This window comes from Rhinatrema bivittatum, chromosome 5 (assembly GCF_901001135.1).
Source record: "Rhinatrema bivittatum chromosome 5, aRhiBiv1.1, whole genome shotgun sequence".
NCBI lineage: Eukaryota > Metazoa > Chordata > Amphibia > Gymnophiona > Rhinatrematidae > Rhinatrema > Rhinatrema bivittatum.
This window is the reverse complement of record NC_042619.1, coordinates 127,906,415-127,929,623: the sequence shown is the minus strand read 5'-3', so window position 1 is coordinate 127,929,623 and position 23,209 is coordinate 127,906,415. Positions and strand designations below refer to the sequence as shown.

Sequence of the window (23,209 nt, the reverse complement as noted above, 5' to 3'; positions counted from 1 at the left end):
TCCTTCCATGGACAGTCAAAATCCCCATGATCCTGGAATTTCTGCAGGACGGCGTGAACAAAGGGTTGACCCTCAACTCCATCAAGGTGCAACTGGCCGCCCTGGCCAGCTTCAGATCTAGGGTGGATGGCACCAGCCTAGCGGCCCACCCAGACATCTCCCGCTTCTTAAAAGGGGTCAAGCACATTCGACCACTTCTAAAGTGGCCGATACCCCTATGGAATCTCAATCTAGTGTTAGACTTCCTAGCGGGAGCTTCGTTCAGACCAACTCGTGGTCTGTCCCTACGGCTCCTGACCTTGAAGACTGCGTTTCTCGTGGCAATCTGCTAAGCCCGTCGAATCTCCGAACTTCAAGCACTATCATGCCGGGAGCCATTCCTCAGATTCACGCTGAGATCCATACAGCTGCGCTCTGTACCCTCCTTCCTGCCAAAGGTAGTTTCTCACTTCCATCTAAACCAAACCATCTCGCTGCCATCTCCAGAAGAGCATATGGACTTGAAGACTCATGCCTTCTTCACCACCTGAATGTCGGCAGACTCCTAGTCCGATACCTAGAAAGATCAGAACCTGTACAAAAGACAGACCATCTGTTCATTCTTCACAGCGGAAAGAAGCAAGGGGAAGCGGCCTTGCGGGCAACCATTGCCCGCTGGATCAAAGAAGTAATCAAGGCGGCCTACATAGAGGCAGGCAAGCCTCCACCTCTACAAGTCAAGGCCCATTCCACAAGGGCCCAGGCAGTGTCCTGGGCAGAAATCAAGATGCTGTCACCCGCAGACATCTGTCGGGCGGCAACATGGTCCTCCATCCACACCTTCTCTAGATTCTATCACCTGATGTTCAGGCCAAGGAGGACACAGCATTCGCAAGGGCAGTACTAAATAGGCCACAGGCAGCCTCCCACCCGGTTCGGGAGTAGCTTTTGTACATCCCATTGGTCCTGAGTCCATCTGCTACACGCTAGGAAATGTAGAAATTACTTACCTGATAATTTCATTTTCCTTAGTGTAGATGGACTCAGCACCCCGCCCATGGCTGCCTCGCAATCAAGAATCCTCGAGGGAACCTCCCCCCGAGTGCAACACAAGCATGGGTAAGCCAACCCTTATCCCTAGTTCAGACACCCATATTGCCAGGTGTCGGCGCTTCTCAGTTGAGTGCCCTGGCGGTCTCCAGCTAGAAACCACATCAACCAATCCGAGTAATCAAGTATCAAGTTAACCAAATTAATCAAAATTATCCAAACACACATATATCCATAATTGCTTTTCAAGGAGAAAACTGAGGATCAGAGCCTCGTGCACGAGTATATGTAGTGCTGATGTCAGATTGAAATCTGACTCCATCTCCAACTGCTATCAGGAGCACACTATTCCCATTGGTCCTGAGTCCATCTGTCTACACTAAGGAAAATGAAATTATCAGGTAAGTAATTTCTACAATTTATCACGATCCGCTTGTGATTTAATTACTCTGAATAATTTTGTCATCTGCAAATTTGATCATCTCACTAGTGGTATCTTTTTCCAGATTATTTATAAATATATTAAAAAGCACCAGTTCAAGTACAGATCCCTGAGGCACTCCACTGTTTACCTTTTTCCACTGTGAAAACAGACTGTTTAATCCTACTCTCTGTTTCCTGTCTTTTAACCAGTTTACAATCCACAAAAGAACATCTTCTTCTAGCCCAATACTTTTTAGTTCTCTTAGAAGCCTCTCATGAGGAATTTTGTCAAACACCTTCTGAAAATCCAAATACACAACTGTATAACTTGTTTTTCATTTTGATTTTACTATTCTGTGCCTCAACCATAATGTTAAACTAGAGACCAGAACTGGTTCAACCCCATCAAGCAATGTCTACTGTGAACAAACCCAAACTTTTGCCTCCTGTGCTTTTTTTTTCCCCACACATTCTGTCACCTGACTTCTTCCCAGTCCCCACACGTGCTTAGGGATTCAAACAGACTGAGATTATATAATTAACTCAAGAATGAAGAAAAGGAAGGCATTGAAATATTACATGAATAAAAATGTTATTTTCCAAATAGTTGGAATGAAGTTTGGTTGCTTTACTCTTATGAAATAAATTACATACTGCATTTTGTTACTTTATTAGTATTTTAAGTTTGCAGAGTGGTATAGCTCCAGAATCTTAGCTCCAAGCTCTAGAGCCTGCTCCATTCTGATTCCAGCCTCTTTCCGGCTGCAGCAATCCTGGCTCCAGTTCTACTTCAGCTCCAGGGCATAGTAAAAAAAAAAAAAAACGAACCTGACCAGTTCTCCTCCAGGTCTTGGAGCTAATTCTGAGCTCCAGAGCTGGAGCCCCAGCCATTCCCAATATATAGTTTGCAAAGATTCCTGAGGTGATGTCTGTTTATTTAGGGTCTGTACTCAGGGGCAGCTGATGACAATCTGCTGCCTGAGGCGAGGGCTGAGATGGTGCTCCTCCCCCCCCCCCCCCCCCCCAATGCAGGAAGCAGGTCAAATCACCAAGATGGCCCTGGGAAGGAGGGGGGGGAGGCAAAGTTACCTTTTGTTTACTGGAAATGCTGTGGAAGTGGGCAGGCAGAGGTCAGAGTTCCCAGATAAGAATGTCAGTAATAACATTTCTAGGAAGCTGGGAACTCTATCATCTGCTTCCCAACCTTCCCTAGCATTTGCATCCTGGGAATGAGGGAGATAAGTGAATGGCAAGGGTCTGTGCATAGTGCACATTCAAAGTACAGATTTCCGATGTAAAAATATCACTTACAGCAATGTGGATGTTATATTTATATGCAGTTCTGTGTTGACAATAAGGGAACCCTGCAGAAAAGACACTTGGAGTCCGTAGGCCTATTCTAAAAAGTGCATTGGGTTTGTTCTTGGCCCTCAGAAAGCCATGAATAAACTGAAGTACAATTACAATATAGTAAACATTCCATACCAAAATGACCCTTAAATGCCAGCACTCAAGAAGTAAGAACCCTATGCATGAAAATACACCACTGTAAATATTGCACCAGGCCCTAAAACACCAATATACTTTCTATTAAGAAAACAGAACAAGCCAGGTTGTTATAGATCCCTACACAGAAACAACACAGTTGCAGAATAGCTCACCTCCATTACACACCAGAACATAGACAGATCCTCGCCAAATACAGAATAAAGTGACAAACTAAAAAGATAAACACACAAACAAAAACTGTACTGGAAACTGCAGACTCTGTATGTAATGCATCACTGGAAAAAATGAAACATCACCATTCTTCATAAAACAAAATCAGGAAATATAAAACAATCATAATAAAACCATACTAATAAAAAATACATATTTGAAGACAACTGATGAATAGAATATCATTATATAATTAAATTCATATACAAATTTTTAAAAAGTTCCCAAAAGCCAATAAAATATTTCAAAACAGCAGATACATAAAATAACATCCAATAATCATTAAAATTAATAAGGATAAAAAAGTTCCCAGTTTTTTATACCTGGGAACTTTTGATTTAGTCACCTTGAAATTGTTCTGGTTTAGTGTAGGAAGGGGGAGCAACACAAACTTTGTCCACTTTCTCTCATATACACACACTTTATAACAAACAGATGCTCCAATGCACACTCACTCTCACACACATACACATGCTCACTCACACTCTGTCACAAGCTCACATATTCAAATACACACAGTCTCTCATATGCTCATACCCACACACACACTCTTACTCTTTTACGTGGTCACACACAATCTTCCTCACACTTTCTCACATGCTTACGCACATGGTCACTCATATTCTCTCACATGCTCCCTATTTTTCCACCTTCCCTTCTTTTTCCTTTCACTCAACTGCTTCTCTTGCCTTCCTCCTCATTCACTTACCCCACTTTCCCTTTCATCCCCTATCACTCACTCACCCTCCGTGGCTTCCCTTCCATCCCATATCATTCACTTAACCCCCGCTCCCATGCCATTCTCTCTCTCTCTCAACCCTCCCCTGCTCACATTCCACCTCTTCCCTTTCACCTCAATCACCATCTTTTTCCTCCTGTCCACGGAGCCTGGAATTCTCATGGGCATGTCATAATTCCGTGTCACCGACTTAAGGGTGTGTTTTCCTGCCCACAGGCCTGGGATCCTGTTGGGCACCTCATAATCCCATGTCACTTTCATTAATGAATTTCTGCAGGGCTTGGGAGCCCCTTGGGAAATTCATACTCCTGGCCACGTATTGTCACTTATGCGCTGCCAGCGCCAGGTTTTCTTTCTGCCCGCATGGCCCAGGATCCTCATGGGCATGCCATTCTTTGGGGCGGCAGGTGATTTTTTTCTGTCTGGGTGTGGATGCAGAGTGAGGCGGCCACCACAGGAGTATTTTGATGGGCACTTTTTGCCGCTCTAAACTTTTGCCTCCTGAGGCTGTTAGTTCACTCTGCCTCATGATAGAACTGCCCCTGACTGTCAACCCTCCCTGCAGAAGTGTCTCTCTTGCTGTCACCAGCCACTGTCACCCTTCCCTGCAGATCAGTGTCTCTCTCACTCTCACCAGTCATAGTCACCCCTCCCCCCAGATTAGTCTCTCTCTCTCTCACCAATCACTGTCACCCTTCCCTCCCAGATCAGTCGCTCTCTCTGGCTCGTACCAGCTACTTTCACCCCTCCCTATAAATCACTCTCTCACCAGTCACTTTCACGCCTCCCTCCCAGATCAGTCTCTCTTTCTCTCACCAGTCACTGTTGCCCCTTTCCCCAGATCAGTCTTTCTGTGGTTCTCACTAGCCACTGTCAACCCCTCTCCCCAGACCAGTCTCTCTCATCACTGCCACCCTCTCTCTCACACCAGTTTCTATCACCAGACCAGTGTCCCTCTCCAGGGGTGGGGAAAAGCTGCTGCTACCTAACAGGCCAATACAGTACATTTGAACGCGCGTTTTCGTCACGCTAGCTTTAACCCTTATTCAGTAAAGGGTAATAGCACGTCGAAAACGTGCTATTACCCTTTACTGAAGGGTAACTGAAGGTTGATGGCAGCCAAGCCGCACATTTTACTTTAAGAAATTAGCGCCTACCCAAAGGTAGGCGTTAATTTCTGCCAGCACCAGGGAAGAGCACAGAAAAGCAGTAAAAACTGCTTTTCTGTGCACCCTCCGACTTAATATGGCGATATTAAGTCGGAGGCCCCAAAAGTTAAAAAAAAGTAAAAAAAATAAAAATTTAAAATGGGCTCGCGGGTTGAAAACCGGACGCTCAATTTTGCCGACGTCCGGTTTCCAAACCCGTGGCTGTCAGCGGGCTCGAGAACTGATGCCGGCAAAATTGAGCGTCGGCTGTCAAACCTGCTGACAGCCGCCTCTTTTTACCGCGGACCCTAATTTAAATAAATTAATTTACTGTATCACGCACACGAGAGTGTCCTGTGAGCGTGCCGGGAGAGCGGGCACTTGCCCGCTCTCCTGCGATTTTTACTGTATCGGCCCGATAGAGAGTGAGACCTGCAGGTTGCAGCAGCCTGCCTATTCAGCATTACAGGTCTTCTGATATGCTCCCCATCAGCCACCCCTCTACCCTACCCCAGATTTAGGTCCCTATGCATGTGCACTGCCTCGAAGTTGGCTCTGCTGCACAGCAGAGGATAATGAAATTGGGAGAAAGCGGGGGAGGAAGAGGGGGAATGAAGAGCCGACTTTGAGGCAACACACACACACCCACCCCTGAGTCTGGGGCAGGGTGGTGGCTGGTAAGGAACAGATCAGAAGACCAGCTATCACATTCCACCCTGTGGCTGCCCCCCTCCTCCCCCCCCCCCCCCTACACACATACACACACACACACACACACACACACACACACACACACACTGAAATCCCAGACCATTGGCATATCGACTCTTTTGGGTTTTTTTTTACCTGCAGTCCCCTGTCTTGCCTGGCCATACAGCTTCCTCCCTGCCCCCGTAGCACAGGCTGCCAAGTGACCAAGCAGCAGAGGGAACATAGAAGAACGGCTCAGCATTGCTGCTTTTTTTTTTTTAACTTTTATTTTTGTGAGCCACAGAGGTAGGAGGCAGCCAACACAGGCATCATAGTGTCTGCATGGGAACTAAACCAGTAGCTCTGCATACCCAGGCCACAAGCCTGCCAAATAGTTGAAAGCTGGCAAAGAAGATCCCCTTGCTAAGCCACGCTCCAATGCACAAGCATGCGGGAGACAACAAAAATTGGAGAGCCTGCGCAGCATGAAGGTGAAGTAGGATGCTGCACTTTTTTTTTTCAAGTATGCAGAGTACTTTGCAGACATGAGGGCAATATAGGCGGCACAGTCAGGCAGTTGGACTGCAGTAGGGAAATTTGAGGCAGACACTGCAAGGGCGATTTGAGGGGAGCATTTTTTGCTGCCTCAAAATTCTGCTGCCTGAGGCTGGGGCTTCACCCTGCCTCATTATAGAATCGCCTCTGACTGTGCTGGTGTAGTTCTGGACATAAGGGGACACTGTGTACTATCATACATGCATATTTTACAAAGAGCATGCACCAAAACTGTGGCAATGAAGGAAGCCAAGTGACACCCAGGGCCTTAGGACCAGCCTGCCCTGCAGCAGTAAGACAGTGAAGGCGGGGGAAACGGATCCAAGATGGCCGCACGGCAGCTAAGCTTGGCGTTTTCAGCTCCGTGGGCGATTTGAAATAAAACCTTTATTGCTAAAAATTTTCCTGATGGGAAGAAAGCGTAAACCGGGGGGGGAGGGGGGGAACATACCCTGCAGCCCCCACGACAACGCCTGTGACCGGACCCATGGATGCACACGTTGTGCGCGGAGAACTTGAAGCAGTCGCCGGAGAGTGGAGGAGGGGAAGAGGAGCTCCCCTCTCTCCTTGGCTCACTATCTCCCCTTAGTCCCGGAGAAGGAACACCGCTGAGGAATCCTGCTGCAGAGAGAAGTGTCTTTGAATCGGCAGGAACGCCACCCGCCCAAGGAGTTGTGAGCTGGAGGAAAAATTTACTGTTATGACGCAGACTAATATAAATCTGGAACAGCAAATAATATCTAATAGAGAGCAGATTGATGGACTCCAACAGGTCCAAACACATTTTCCATATTCTCCATCTTGAAAGAAGGCTTTTCAAGATGGAGATTATGGAAAATGTGTTAAAAAGCAGGAACTTGAGGTTTATTAATTTTCCCCAAGTTCCCTTGAATTCTCCCAGAGAGACATTTAAAAAAATATCTCCTTGAAGTAATATAAATTGAGGAATCAATTCTTCCGCATGTGTCAAGGATTTTTTTTACTTGCCACAAGTAAGGAGAGCAGTGCAACCTAGTGAGGCAGCAACATCTGTAATCCCGGCTGGTGGATTGCCATTAAACATCTCGGCGATACTGGAGACATCAGATACAGAATTAGCAACTCCTGCAACTTTAATTGGGACTCTTGCTCTAGAGCCAGACAGAGAGTTGCTCTTAAAACTGTGTCTTTTAGACACAGAAATGCTGTATTTTTGGGGCTGTAAAGTAAGAGTGTACCCAGACGTTTCTAGGGACACTCAAAAAAAGAAGGAAAGCTTTTCTTCTTTTGAGACCGCAAGTGTTGTCGACTTGGGGGGGTGGGGGGGGGGGGGTCTTTTTCCTTAAATTCCCATGCAAATGCTTGGTGAACTATGCTAATAATTCATAGATTTTCTTTGATCCTCCCCCCGACTGACACAATTTCTAATTGGGAAAACCCCAGTGACGCCTGTAGGTACCAGTTTGGGTGCATTAAGTTCCTCATAAACAGGCCGATATAGTACTGTGCGCTCCAGCAGAGCACATTGTTAACCCGCGATTGGACACGCGTTTTCCATGCGCTAGCTTTACCCCTTATTCAGTAAGGGATAATAGCACGTCGAAACACGCGTCCAACCCCCCGAACCTAATAGCGCCCGCAACATGTAAATGCATGTTGATGGCCCTATTAGGTATTCCCGCGTGATTCAGTAAGTAAAATGTGCAGCCAAGCCGCACATTTTACTTTAAGAAATTAGCACCTACCAAAGGTAGGTGCTAATTTTTGCCGGCACCGGGAAAGTGCACAGAAAAGCAGTAAAAACTGCTTTTCTGTGCACCCTCCGACTTAATATCATGGCGATATTAAGTCGGAGGCCACAAAAGTTTAAAAAAAAAAAAAAAAATTTAAAATGGGCCCGCGGCTCGCGGGTTGAAAAGCGGACGCTCAATTTTCCGGCGTCCGGTTTCCGAACCTGTGGCTGTCAGCGGGCTCGAGAACTGATGCCAGCAAAATTGAGCGTCAGCTGTCAAACCCTCTGACAGCCACCGCTCCTGTCCAAAAAGAGGCGCTAGGGATGTGCTAGTGTCCCTAGCGCCTCTTTTTACCACCGGCCCTAATTTAAATAAATTACTTTACTGTATCGTGCACACAGGAGAGCGGGTGCTCGCCCGCTCTCCCGCGATTTTTACTGTATCGGCCCAAAACTAAATTAGTTCTCTAAGCTACTGTGGCTTTACCTTTTGTTTAAAATATTTCCTTGGGTTGTGTTTATCTACCGCCCAATATTTGTGGACTTTATTCAGAGAAAAGGATGTGTATTTCCTTAAATTTTTGGTTTTGATATATGAGTATAGTGTAATCTCTGTTTTTTCTCTTTTGAGATGTTTATCTTGTATTTTTGTAAAAAATAATTAAAGATAAAATTTAAAAAAAAAAAGTGAAGGCAGGGACCATGCTGGAGAATCTGAAGTACCTTCTGTGCCTATGGGAGCCTAATAGGACAGAAATTGAGGTGATGGGGTCAGGCTCCTGAAGGGGGCAATTATCAAGAGCTAGGGGTAAACACTTCTGGTAAATTTTATTTATTTCTTTATTTGCATTTATAGTCCGCTAATACCAAGGCCTGAAGCGACTTACAATTAAAACATACATAATAGAAACGCAAATTAAAAATACTGAGCATAAACACATTTTTAAAAAATCATTAAATCCTTTTGTACAGCTCCTTTAAATTAAAGCTTAACAGAATGCCCACTTGAATGGGAATGTCTGTAGAGCACTTTTGAACCCCTTTTGACACTCCATAGTCCTGAGTTCTTGTGGGAGAGTGTTCCAGAACTTAGGTCCCGCAATAAAAATAAAAGCGCACTCCCTTGTTTTGCAAAGCCTGGCCTGTCGGACAGAGGGCACATCCACCAGTGACCTCTGAGAAGAGCACAATGATCTCATGACACGTGTCAGCTAGTATAAAGTGTTTGTTGTAGCATGTAGTTATCCTGAAGGTTTTGCAAGCTTACAGGCTGAACTTTAGGATACAAAACTTGCTTCTCAGCTTTTTGGCTAACATCATGGTTTGAGCCATGAGCTGAGAAGGACCGAGATTAAGAATTAGTACAATATGGGAGTGTTAGAATGCTGCCAACTGAGCTGACTTCATTGTGGGAATGGCGATACAGCAACCTTTGCTAAAGGAGGAGGCTTGAACCTCCTGATAACATTTTTTTTTTTTTAAATGCTCTGTTAAAAACATAATTCTTAAATTAGAACAAGTCATTCAACTGAAATTATTCTTAGTAGAGCGATAATCCCCTACAAATGTATTCATTTTCTTTCAAAGTCTTTGTGTACTGTAAATATTTGCAAGCATTCAGTCTTTAATTTCTGTTGAACAGATTGAGTATGAGAAGAAAAAGAAAGAAGATGGAAAACGAGCTCGGGCGGATAAACAGCAAGTTTTGGACATGCTTTTTTCAGCCTTTGAAAAACACCAGTATTACAACATTAAGGATTTGGTGGACATCACAAAACAACCTGTGGTATAACTGTTTCTACTTTGTTACCTTTTTAATTAACATATCGTTTTAAGATACTTATGGCTCATTATCCCTGCAAAATGTATGTTCATTGATAAGTATAGTTTGTCATACAACACATTTGAGCATAAGGTTGGACTTCATATTGGAAGGTAGGATGCTTAAAATTCTGTTTTACTGAGCTCCTGCATTTCAGTATAAATTGCCTGCTTGAATATGCTGTTTCGCTTATGTTATAAAATTTTGCATGTATTTTAATAATAAAAGTAAGGAATTTACTTCTAAAAGGTTGGATAACAAATAGTTCGGAGCATAAATAAACTATATTGCACAGGGAGGACAATTTTTAAAGGAATTTGTCTGGGTGAGTTAGCAGTTACCTTCATAAATTCTTTGAGCTGAAAATTGCCTTCCCCTTTAGCAAGCAAAAGTATGTGTTTTTTCATAGTGTAAATGCTTATAGCTGTGAGAAGGGGTGGGAAACCCCTGTGCATAGTTTGCACCTATAATCAATAGGTACATTTTATATCTGCAGTCTCTCTGAAAAATAGCTTGCAGGTCCACAGATACAATGTAATGGATTTCCCATTTAGGATCTGCTGAGTACTTCCAAGTGACCCAGAATAGCCACTGTTGGAAACAGGATACTGGCCTCGATAGACCATTGGTCAGACTCAGCATGGTATTTGTTAAGTTATTAAACCGAGAAATTCAAGTAGTTAATTTTTGGTCCTGGTAATATATTTAGAGTATTATCGCTTTCTCCCTCTTCCCTCTGAATCATTACATGAAGTATCTGGCACAGAATAATTAACATAGGTTACATTGCAGAGATAAGTGGCTGCATTATATGCTGATCATTCAGAAACTTGTACTAAGGACATAAGAAATTTCCATACTGGGTCAGACCAAGAGTCCATCATGCCCAGCATCCTGTTTCCAACAGTGGCCAATCCAGGCTACAAGTTCTTGGCGAGTACCCAAAAACTAAGTATATTCCATGCTACTGATGCTAGTAAAAGCAGTGGCTATTTTCTAAGACAACTTCATTAATAGCAGGTAATAGACTTCTCCTGCAAGAACTTATTCAAACCTTTTTTAAATCCAGCTACACTAACTGCACTAATCACATCCCCTGGCAACAAATTCCAGAGTTTTTATTGTGCGTTGAGTGAAAAATAATTTTCTCCGATTAGTTTTAAATGTGCTACATGCTAACTACCTTCATGGAGTGTCCCCTAATCCTTCTATTATCCGAAATAGTAAATAATTACCCGTTCTAGACCTTTCATGATTTTAAAGACCTCTATCATATCCCCACTCAGCCGTCTCTTCTCCAAGCTGAACAGCCCTAACCTCTTTAATCTTTCCTCATAGGGGAGCTGTTCCATCCCCTTATCATTTTGGTCGCCCTTCTCTTTACCTTCTCCATCACAACTCTATCTTTCTTGAGATGCGATGACCAGCATTGTACACAGTATTCAAGGTGTGGTCTCACCATGGAGCGATACAGAAGCATTATGACATTTTCTGTTTTATTCACCATTTCCTTCCTAATAATTCCTAACATTCTGTTTGCTTTTTTGACTGCCGCAGCACACTGAGCTGACTTTCCCACTGTGACGCCTAGCTCTCTTTCCTGGATGGTAGCTCCTAATACGGAACCTAACATTGTGTAATTACAGCATGGGTTATTTTTTCCTATATGCATCACCTTGAACTTATCCACATTAAATTTCATCTGCCATTTGGATGCCCAGTTTTCTAGTCTCACAAGGTCCTTCTGCAATTTATCACAATCTGCTTGTGATTTAACTACTCTGAATAATTTTGTATCATCTGCAAATTTGATTACCTCATTCGTCTTTTTCCTTTCCAGATCATTTATGAATATATTGAAAAGCACGGGTCGTAGTACAGATCCTTGAGGCACTCCACTGTATACTTGTAATCCATGAAAGGACATCGCCACCTATCCCATGACCTTTTACTTTTCTTAGAAGCCTCTCTTGAGGAATTTTGTCAAATACCTTCTGAAAATCCAAATACACTACATCTACCGGTTCACTTTTATCTCATGTTTGTTAACACCTTCAAAAAAGTGAAGCAGATTTGTGAGGCAAGACTTGCCTTGGGTAAAGCCATGCTGACTTTGTTCCATTAAACCATGTCTTTCTATATGTTCTTTGATTTTGATCTTTAGAACACTTTCCACTATTTTTCCTGGCACTGAAGTCAGGCTAACTGGTCTGTAGTTTCCCGGATCGCCCCTGGAGCCCTTTTTAAATATTGGGGTTACATTAGCCCAGTCTTCAAGTACAATGGATGATTTTAATGATAGGTTACAAATTTTAGCTAATAGATCTGAAATTTCATTTTTTTAGTTCTTTCAGAACCCTGGGGTGTATACCATCCGGTCCAGGTGATTTACTGCTCTTCAGTTTGTCAATCAGGATTAGCCAGGGCATTGATAAACAGCTAAAGATTTATCTTAGAGATTTTGCTAGACAGGTTCTGCATAGTACAAACTGAGAAGTATACCGTCTTATATCAATTTACATATAAGAGCACATATATATATATGCAAAAAAAAAAAACCCCAAAATAAAACTTAGGGGAAAAGGAAAAAAGCACTCTCACTTATCAATTAGTCATACACAAAGTATTGTTTTTCCTAAAATGATACTGCTTTATTCAAAATTCAATGAAAATGTAAATTTTTCAGTTTTTACATAAAATCAATATCAATCCCTGATACATCATTAATTACTTTATCTCCACATATTAACAATTACCACTGGATATTGGTTTAAGCCCAAATGATCATAACCCTCAACTCTGTCCTACTTCTTACCTCAATCTTACCCTTAATGGACTTTATATCACCAAAATATATTAATGTTGTAGTTGGTCTTTTATAATGGAAAACACCACTATATAATTTTAACTCTTAAATCTCTCAAATCACACTTCTATCTCCTTCATCAGTGGTGTGTTCCATTCAGATGATTTTATCTTCTATCCCAACAAGGGCAGCTCCCTGCCCTTTCCTCCTCCCCTCTGTCTCTCAGAGTTCTCTGTGCCGCACATGCGCAGTAGAGCTGCTCTCTACTGCACATTTGCAGCACGTCGGTCAAGCTTCATTTATCTAGTTAGATATATATATGTGTGTGTGTGTGTGCCAGAGAGAGTACCTATGTGAGATTGTGAAGGAATGTGTATATATGTTTGAGAGATTGGGAGCTAGTATGTGTGAAAAAGGGATTGTGTGTATTTGAGGGAGTGAGCGTGCCTGTTAGTTTGTGAGAGAGGGAGCCTGTGTGAAGATCTGTGTGTGTGAGAGTGAGCCTGTGTGTGTGTGAGAGAGGGAGCCAGTGTGCAGGGGTATGTGAGAGAGAAAGGAAGCCTGTGTGAGGGTGTGTGCCTGTGAAAGGAAGCCTGTGTGAGGGTGTGTGCCTGAGAGAAAAAGGAAGCCTGTGTGAGGATGTGTGCATGAGAAAGAAAGGAAGCCTGTGTGTGTGTAAGAGAGGGACAGAGAGAGCCTATGTAAGGGGCAGTAATGAGAGAGGGGTCAAACTCTGAGAGTCAAAATAGAGTGGAAAGGGTTGAGCCTAGAGGGGGAGGAGAGAGCTTGTGGAATAGTTGGGGCCTGAGAGGGCAAAGTGAAAGGACACTGGCAGAGGAGTAGGGAGAGAGGGTAGAAGAGGGACACTCTTATGGTGTGCTTCTAAGGAAATTCACTACAACTCTGCATTTTTAAGTAATAATTTTTTTCTGTATTACATTTTAAATTAATTTCTTAAAGACAGTCATGTATATTGTGTTATTCTGACCAATATAAAGTATGCAGAGTTTTGCAGAATTTTAAATGTTTATGTGCAGAGTTTTAAATTTTTGTGCACATATTTCCCCTCAGGTGTAATATTTTTGTAATAATTTTACTATGGAGTATTGTGCTTTGATTTATATAAATTTCCAGGAGAAAAGGTTTAAAGGATACTGATATGCAGACATTAAGGAAAAAGTGCAGAGATGCTTCTACAGCCAAGTCCAAAAGCAAAGCACGTTCATGCAGCATTGTATGAATTATGAAGAAGGCTGCTTACCCTGTAAAATTTAATAGTAGTAATTTTTGTTATGGGTTTGATAGTAGCTTGATTTCAGTTGTTAATATTACTACCCTTAACATAAGGCTTGGGGGAAACCTGCAAGGAGCCGCAGTTACTACCCTAAGAAATTTGCTGGGCAGACTGGATAGACTATTTGGCCTTTTTCTGCCCTCACAACTATGTAACTATGTAAATGTTTTTGTGAACACACATGGAGGTAAACAAAGCTGTGAATTGCACTGCTAACATTGGGAGTAATGTCAGTAAATGTAAAAAAAAGAAGTATTCCATTAAATCCAGACGTTAGTGGTGCCATAAAGGAGAGGCAGGGGAGAGGAATACACATGAAAATATCTCTTTACATCATTTATGCTTGGTTTCCTATGAGATGCATGAATCTGAAATAAGTTATATTACTTTAGTCAGGTTTTTCTCCAGGGCAGACTGCATGAAACACAAGTAGAAAGAACAGATTGTGCAGAGTTGCCAAGGTGGAACAGTTTTTAAGAGGGAGATACTCAATTCACATTATAATATTAACTTGTCCACCTCAATCCATGAGTCCTTACCCTGGTGTAGTGGATGAATACAGATAACAGCTGCTTTCTCTGCTGGTAATGCTGGCAGTATCCTCTCCTCCCCTTGCCTAGCTAGTTAATCCCGAGGGCAGGGGGAAGGAGGCATGCCGCATCAAATTTAAAGTGAATAATTTTTCAGCCTTTTATTGTCTTTGCTTTATAGCCTCTATCTTTGTCTTCTTTTTATATCTGTTGGTCTATGATTAATTATAAAGCAAATGAAGGTATAACTTGCTACCAGAAGTGCCTATTATGATTGGCCACTACTGATGGCATCACAGTCATGCTAAGGACTTTGTTGCTTTGTTTGTAAACTTTTCATGACCAGTCATATCACTTTATTGCTTTTACCTATGATATGAAGACAGTATGTAAGAATATAAAATATGTCATGCTAAGCTCCATCGAGCCCAGCATCCCTTCTCTGACTGTGGTCAGTCTGGGTTACAAGTGCCCGCAAAATCCCAAAATTTAAATCAGTGTAGTGCATGAAGAGGGTTGCAGTTGACCGTGAATTGAGGAATATATTTTAGTTTCAGTGGACATGCAGGTAATGTTCAAATATCAGTAACAAAGGAATGTTTGGGTGGGTTTCCATCCCCATAGAAAAACAATTTCTTTTTATTTTTCAGTATTAGCACAGCTTAAGCCAATTTTTATCACCCAGATAAACGTTCAGATGTTTAATTATCCAGAACTCTAGTTTTGTATTTTTAGTTAAATGTTGGTTCATATAGGAACAGATTAGATTCACTAAACATTTTTCTCATAGACACAGAATAGGAGAAGAATCTTTATTAATCGGGCCCCTTGTCTCTGTGGAAAATTAGATGTCCAGAATCAAAGGCAGTTGTTCAATTATAGCCCACTGACAAGGGCATGATCCCTAATAGAAAGTGGAATTAGAAAAATAAATATAAAAAACATGATTGATTGTATATTATTTGTTAAAATCTACACAGCTGCAAGATTTACTTTTCTACTTTATAATTACTATTATCCCTCTGAGGGAATGAATAATTTTACTGAAATCATATGAATAAGTGCTTCAGGTCTGTACTGTTTTCAGTTTGGGTTGAACCTAATTCTTGCTAAAGAATTTCCCCCGTCTTTCATTTATTTTAAATTCTTTTCCTTGTTTGCATTTTTGTTTTTCATTTTTCTGAAGCACTGATGTGAGTTCAAGATTGGCGAGAGACAAGAAGGTGAAATGCATACTAAAACCCATACAAAATATATTCTAAGCATTGCAAAGCCTTCGATCTTTTATTTTGTCATACACAAAAACTGACTGAATATGGTCTAAGTTTTTCAATCTGGCTTAAAAAAAATAAAACTCTGCTAAGTTCAATTCCTTGCAGTGGCACATGTCATCATCACGTAGAAGTAAATCCAGTTCTATATAGCTTCTAGTTGTCAGATTCATGTGAGTTTGCTTCAGTTGAAGCCTCACACACTGACATGGGACATCAGTCTGATTCTGGTCCTTTTTTAGCCTATATATTGTGAACTGTCAAGAAGGTCCCGTTTTGTTGGCATGAACTTCAGTCTGCTGAGTCAGTATGTTTTGGGTTCTAATGACTTATCCACCATATACCAGATTTCATCATAATAAGAGTGATTCTCCAAACACATCACTAATTCCTGCCTAAGGTAATGTCACATTTCATCCTTAATCAGTTGTCCTAATCACATTTTTCTCTAGGCCATTGCCATAAAAATGAAATAGTTCTTTATTTCCACGATTGAAAGAGCTGTTGCCTTCTACCTGGAGTGAACTCAACTCTTAGCAAGTTCACATAACTTTAGTTTCTTTTGAATCTAATAGACCTGGAAGTGTGACGACAAAAGGCATCTTTTCTAATTGGAAAGCAGATTACACACTCTGTTTTCAATTGATAAGCAGGCTGAATTAGCCATGCTGTCTGGGTGACGTCATCCGACAGCATGGGGCAGAGCTATCTCTTCAAGCTAGTAAAGCTTTGCTCTGCTCTGCATGCGCAGCAGTTCCCATTTGATTACTGATTGCCAGATCTCTTCAGTTCGTTTATTTCTACACTTTGCACAGACATGTAGAAGATGGTCTTTTCTTACATCTCATCCTTTCTTCTAATTTTCACATCAGTGATTCTCCAAACAGCACTTTTAAGTGCTACCATGTCCAAGCGCCCGAGCTTTAAGTACTGCTTCTGTGGGTACATAATGTCGCTCACAGATGGCCATAATTATTGTTATTTTGACTGGGACCTGACCACAACCAGGCCAACTGTAGAGACTGCAGAAGAATATCTCTTCTGGCCCAAAAGCAGAGGGCCAAGAAGCTTGCCCGCTTAAAGGAGCAAGAGTTGGCAGGGTTCTTCTTCAGCCTCAGAAGGATACGTTCCAGCCCTGAGGAAGACTGACAGAAGGTTAACTCATTCCTCCCCAGGGCCAAAGAAACATCAACCAGACTTCCCTCAATGGGCCACATCCACGGCCACTCCAGAGGTAGCCCACCCACCCTCAAAACCTAAGTCTCAATGCCCCATGCTCCAGATGGCTACGGCAGCACAGAAAAAAGCAGTGGCACAAACTGCATCCAAGGGAAAGTTGCAGACTGCTCAAAAGCCAAAGACGCAAGATGTGTCAAAAGCATGGCACACCAAAACACATGGCACAGGCCATGCGGAAGCATTTAGTTAGTGCATGAAGCGCTGAAACGTAAAGCTCATGGCACAAGATGCGTCGAAGTAGACGGAGCATGATGCACTGAAGCACAAGATGCACAAAAGTATGCTACGCACATTGCAGTGAAGCAACCAGCTTACGGCGCACTGAAACACACATTACATTATACTTCGAAGCATTCCAGACAAGGCACACCAGAGCACACAATGCAGGAACAGTCGACACAAGCCACTCACGATGCATTGGCGCATACAGGTTGTACAATGACACCTTCTACATCAGGCTCTGGAGACTCTTATAGGCCACAGCCAACAGCTCACAAAGAGTACAAGACCATGGAAACCTCAAAGTGCCCAGTGCCAAAGCTTCTACTAGCAATCCCTTCAGCTCCAAAGAAGGCTAAGCTATATAAAGAGGATTCCTTTCTTCCTGCCTTCCCATTACATTCCATGAAAGGACCCCAGATGCAGAAAGCCATGTCAGATTGGGGAAGGTCGCTTTCATTCTCCCTACTCTGCTTCAGGCTAGTGCTTCATCAAATTCATCACAGAGAGGAAAAGAGATCTTTTTAGGACTTTCTTCAACATCGCAGTGGAAAAAGGATTCTTTGTACCTTCAGGAAGAGTTGTATCCAAGACACACAGAGGTCTAGCCAAAATCCTATTCCATCATTCAAGCCTATAATTCTCTTCTATCCTTGTAGAATTGCTGCTAACACCTCTGTACCCTAGACTGGACTGCCCTCCGCTGCTCCAGCTCCAGGATACCTTCCACCAGAGGGGCCCTTCTCATTCCAAGAATCTGCCTTAGAATCACAGCCTTCTTCAAAGGGTCAGCATCAAATATCAGTGCTGGAGGGGATTGCTCCCCCCCCCCCCCTTTCCCCCATTTCCAGGATGAATCAAGCAATGAATCTGATCACCAGCATCTAAGAAGTTTCTTTTCTGCACTGCATCCTCAAATGCAGCCACCCCTGACATACCCCAGTCATCCGCCATCAGAGAAAGAGGTCCCGCTGTGCTTCTCAATGCCGTCTCCATGCAGAGTTCCAAAATCTCTTCCATCACCTATTCTGGAAGGGGACCAGAGCCCACTCCCCTCACCAAGGTCTGAGATTCAGTCTGAACAATCACCCATGAACTCACCATTTAGCTCGATGGATATCCTTCTGACCCCCTAGAAGAGCCATCCAAGTACACTTCCCCGCCAGAAGATCTCACATATTTTTGCTTCATGGAAAAGCTGGGATCCACTGTAAGCTTAGAAGTCCAGAAAGTGCCTGACCCATGATCAGAGGTGTTAGGCATATTTAAAATCCTAGATATTCCTGCAGAGCCCACTGCACTTTCTTCGCATGCTGTGTTAGACTCGGTCCTGATGAAAGCCTGAGAGTTCCTTTTTTCTGGATTAATAGTCTCTCGGAATGTGGATTTAAAGTTCCATCTGAGAAAATCCCCAGGGTATGGAATAGTTCAATTACTGCATGTCTCAGTAATAGTGGAGTCTGTGATAAAGAAGGCAAAAAAAAAAAAATCAAGATTCTAATCCAGTGCACCTCCTGAAAAAAACCACAAGCTCCTGGATGACTTCAGACACAAGGTTTTTCAGGGAGCAAAGCTCACTTCAAGGATTGAACAGCATCAATTCTATATGGTGCAATACTTATATGAGTGTGTGCAGAAACTGAACCCTTACATATGGTCAGAAACAGAAGAAGGAATAACACCTCAGCCTCTTCATGACCTAGAGGAAGGACTCTATCACCTTCACTGATCTGTTTATGAGGCCTTTGATACCTCAGTCCTTACTTCAGCAACATCTATAGCCGCATGTCGTATGGCTTGGCTGAGAGGTAGCAGCATAAAGGAAGACGTTCATGAGAAACTAGAGGACCTTCCTTGTTTAGGCAATAATCTCTTTAGAGATAAACTCAGAGAAACAGTTTCACAAATAAAAGAGCAGAACATGGCAGTACAATCACTTTGGCTGACTACCAGGGAACACCAAGGCATTTTTAGTACAGTATAAACATCCTTACTACCCTAAAAAATCATACAAATAGTTCCTGCCATATTATCAGCCATCCCACCAACAAACTCAACAACAGGGCCAGACATCTCACCTTGGGGATATCAGAGGGACAAAAGCAGAATCAACAATTGGCTACAAAGTCACAGCAGAGTTTTTGATCTGCCAGCCACCACAGTCGACTGTTCAGGTTGGTAGAATCGTCACAGCATGGTCCTGCATAACGACAGACCAATGGATCCTTCGTCACGGTTACCACCTAGATTTCATCCAGCGGCCAACTACTCCCCATCTGGTTGTTCCCCTGTCAGACTCTCTCTCATCTACCTCTCCTACAACAAGAGGCCCAGAAACTAGAGGCTGTCTGGAAAGGGATATGCCCTCCTGCTGAACTACCCAACTTGCTGCCTCATAAAAAGGGGATACCATGGCAGTTCATGGAGTACATTAAGGGAGTGCAAACAGCCATGCTATTCATTCCAGATGTAATAGAATACATAGATAAATACCAGTACAGAGATCACAGTAGCAGCTCCAGTGCACAAATAAACTTTGTATTCCTATTTCTCTGTATATATTGAGGACCTGAAGAAGAAAGCCTGGGAGCTGCACCAAAAACAGCGGAGGTGACTGAACTGGCTGAATGCCAGGTGGGATGGGGCCAGAGATACGTTCATGATAGGGGCATCACGGAGAGCTTCACATGGTCTATGTCCTGTCTCCCTATCTCTGCCTTGAGCTTAAGCAAACCCTCTCCAAGTTCACACTGGCTAGCCTGGCTTGTAAGGCCCTACATCTTTCCAGAAAGCTGCCTGGTTCCATCTGCCAAACCCTGCATAGAGTTTACCACACATATATCTCTCCCAGACCTACCTTGAAATGTAGATCTGTCAGCAAAAAGACTGCATTGCCCTATGTTCTAATACACATCAAAGATTCTTTGCTATTTGGAGGTAGGTGAGGGGGCGAGATAAGAGAAACACCAAGGAGTCCCTGATAGCTCCAGCTGGTAGCTTTTGCAGGGGATTAGCGATCTGAGGATTCAGATGGACCAGGACCCAGTAGCCACCAATGGGCAAAAGTGTCTCTCTTGGGTGCTGCCTTCTAGAACTGAAGAAAACAATGAGGAGGATGAGAATGCTCCCCTGCCAGGCACAGCCCTCACCAACTCCATACTAAATTGTGACTTTCTGGATGCAGCCCCACCAGCATTTGCAGTACCACCAGGCTAGTTGGTGTCTCCCCAGACCAGAGTTCTACCTTCTCCCCTTGGCTTCTCCACCTATGCCTCAACCACCAGCCATCATGGTACCATCTCCTGTAATGTTACCACCACCTCCACCCATTCAGCCTGCAGCATTACCACCACCACTATCACAGAGAGGTGGTACCACCTCTCCAAAGGAACAGGTAGCTGAGGAAGAAAGGGCCACCACATCTGTTGGCCCATCTTCTCAGTTGACTCTGAGTTCTGCAGGCCTCTCCAGCAGTTCCATTGGTGAACCACTGTCCCCAGGTCTTGTGTCCTCTGAGGGCAACATCAGCTGCAATAGGACATCGCTGTAGAGGAGTGTCAGAATTGGACAATCAAAGGCAACAGAACTTCCCTCCCCCCAAAAAAGAGGACGGCCAAGTAAGCACTAATTTATTTAATATATTCATTATTGAGCACACAATGTAAATAAATGCATATTCATCTTCTAAAATGTCTTTGTATCAGAGTGTTCTTTTCCTCTATATCCTGGCTCTAGCGATGTATCCCCTTCAGTTCCTCTTCCTCCTCCTCATCTAAATGATCTTCTAGTCCCTCTGGTGGAGGCAAGCCTGTGGTTCTGGCCAAGTTATGAAGCATGCAACAGGCTAGAAAGATCTCACAGATCTTAGAGGGATTGTAGAGAAGGCTTCCCCAGATCTGTACAGCAGCGAAAACACATTTTGAGTAGGTTGAACGTTTCCTTGCTGATTGTCCTAGTCTGCTGGTGGGCCTTTTTATTTAGCAAACATCTGAAGCAGTCCGTGGCTTATCCATTGGGATCATGAGCCAGGTTTTGAGTGGATACCCTCTATCACCCGTAGGAGAGAAGGCAGAGAAGAGCAGTTAGATATGCCCTTTGGTTGGGCAGTGGGGTAGTTCACAGAGCAGGGTTAGAGTCAGTCCACCTAGATATGAGGAAGACAATAAGAAGAGATAAGTTGGTGTGTGGTGATAGTGATAAGTGCATTCTTATCTAGAAGCCAGCCCTTCCTGGAAGCAGTCATGAATTCCTGACTGCAGGAGGATGTAGGCATTGTGAGTGGATCCCGGAAGCCTGGATACAACATCCAGGATGTTGCCCTTGGCATTGCAGACCATCTGCATTTTGAGAGAGTGGAAGCTTTTGCAGTAGGGAGCCTCGTCATCCCTTGGTGTCCTTATAGTGATGTAAATGTAATAAGTAGCCCCCAAGGCAAAGGGAAAACATGCTATTTGATAGAAATCTTTCATGATTTGTTCTTGTTGCTGTTAGCTCAAAGGGAAGGATAATATAGTGGTGTGTTTTTCAGAGAAAGCAGCCTCCACAACCTGCACATATGGAGGTGGCAGACTGGCTTATTCCAGCCATCACTCCTAGACATGTCTGGAAGAAGCTGGTGGCCAAAAATGTCAGGGCAATAGTAATCTTGATGTACAGGTCCCAGGTTGCTGGCATAGGTATAATATAGTTTCCTTGTTGAACCTGAACCTGCACATGACTTGCTCTTTTGGAGAGATTCAAAAACTGTGCCCTAGTCCTGTAGACTTTCTTTAAGGGGTAAGGGTTCCTCCTCCTTATACTCCTACTGCTCCTCTGTTCTCTACCCCTCCTCAGCCATTGTGCTATAAGTATACATCAGGCAATGAATCATTTTAATAAGATAATATCCATCACTGACTCCCTCCCACCCCCAAGTAGGTCCCAGTAACATACATCTTCATCTGTACAGTCCTGTATATCCCAGTTACTCCCCAATCTGTTCCTGTAACCCCCAGTATAAACCAGTATGCCTCAGTTATCACCCAGTATGGCCCTGTCTATCCAAGTTACACACACACACACCCTTTTGGATTTGTCTATCCCAGGTTCTCTCACTCCCACCCTCACCTACTCATATGACCCTGTGTGTCCTGGTGATTCCTCTTTTTGATCCGGATGTGTCTCAGTTTGGCACCAATAGGTCCCAGGCTATCCCTGGAACACTCCCTCCCATCCTCTGTCCTGTGTCCATTCACCCAGAGAAGCCAAATGTTAAGTCAAAAATCAAAAGAAAAGTTTGCACTTGTGTGCATAAATGAGCAATAGTAAATGAACGCACGCAAGTTACAAGACATTAAAAAACCCCAAAAGAAATAGCTGGAAAATATGAAACAATCACGAAATATTATATTCAGCTATGAAAAAGAAGAGCTGTTGTTGGAGGAGTCTTACGACCATCATAAATTGCCTCTAGAAGCTTTCAGCTTATATGTGAAGCCTATATAGCTCTGGGCTTGACTAATCATAGGTCGCAAGGAGTCCTGATATTCTCCATCCGGAGCTATATGTAATCCTGAAGTCTATCCTCCGACACGGCAGTGTTTCGGAGTGCAATACTCCTTCAGGGAGCTTCAGGAACCGCAGGTCTATTAATGCGTCTGTGTGGAAAAATAAAAAAACAGAGCCCTTAGAGAATGCCTACCGGCTAATACAGCATGGCTTACGACATGGAAATCTTGAACTTACAGTGAAACACTATTGTGGTCAGTTCTGGGCTGGTGGGAGCGAGAAAGAGCGCTAAGAAAACAAATTTAAAATGATTAAGACTTCGCACAGTATCTCCTTGAAGACAAAAGATTAAACTGCAAAAACTGGACTTACATGTGCGACAGAATGTTGTCTGCTAGCGTTTTGTCCTGTGGCTGACAGCTCGACGCGGCGGGAAACCCTGTATTTAAAGGGAACTACACCGACTGCTTGAGCTAACAAAAGGAAGTGACGTATGATTGAAACACCAAATATGGAAAGATCCAAAT

The 23,209-nt window shown here is 43.2% G+C and overlaps 1 protein-coding gene across 1 annotated transcript in view; it reads left to right on the top strand.

Moving 5' to 3' along the window:
* Positions 1-23,209, top strand: part of GTF2F2 (general transcription factor IIF subunit 2) — a 423,749-nt gene that overhangs the window by 377,481 nt on the left and 23,059 nt on the right. Inside the window, exon 8 of the mRNA XM_029602905.1 lies at positions 9,657-9,800. Coding sequence (XP_029458765.1) covers positions 9,657-9,800 — 144 coding nt within the window. The remainder of the gene's footprint in view (positions 1-9,656; positions 9,801-23,209) is intronic.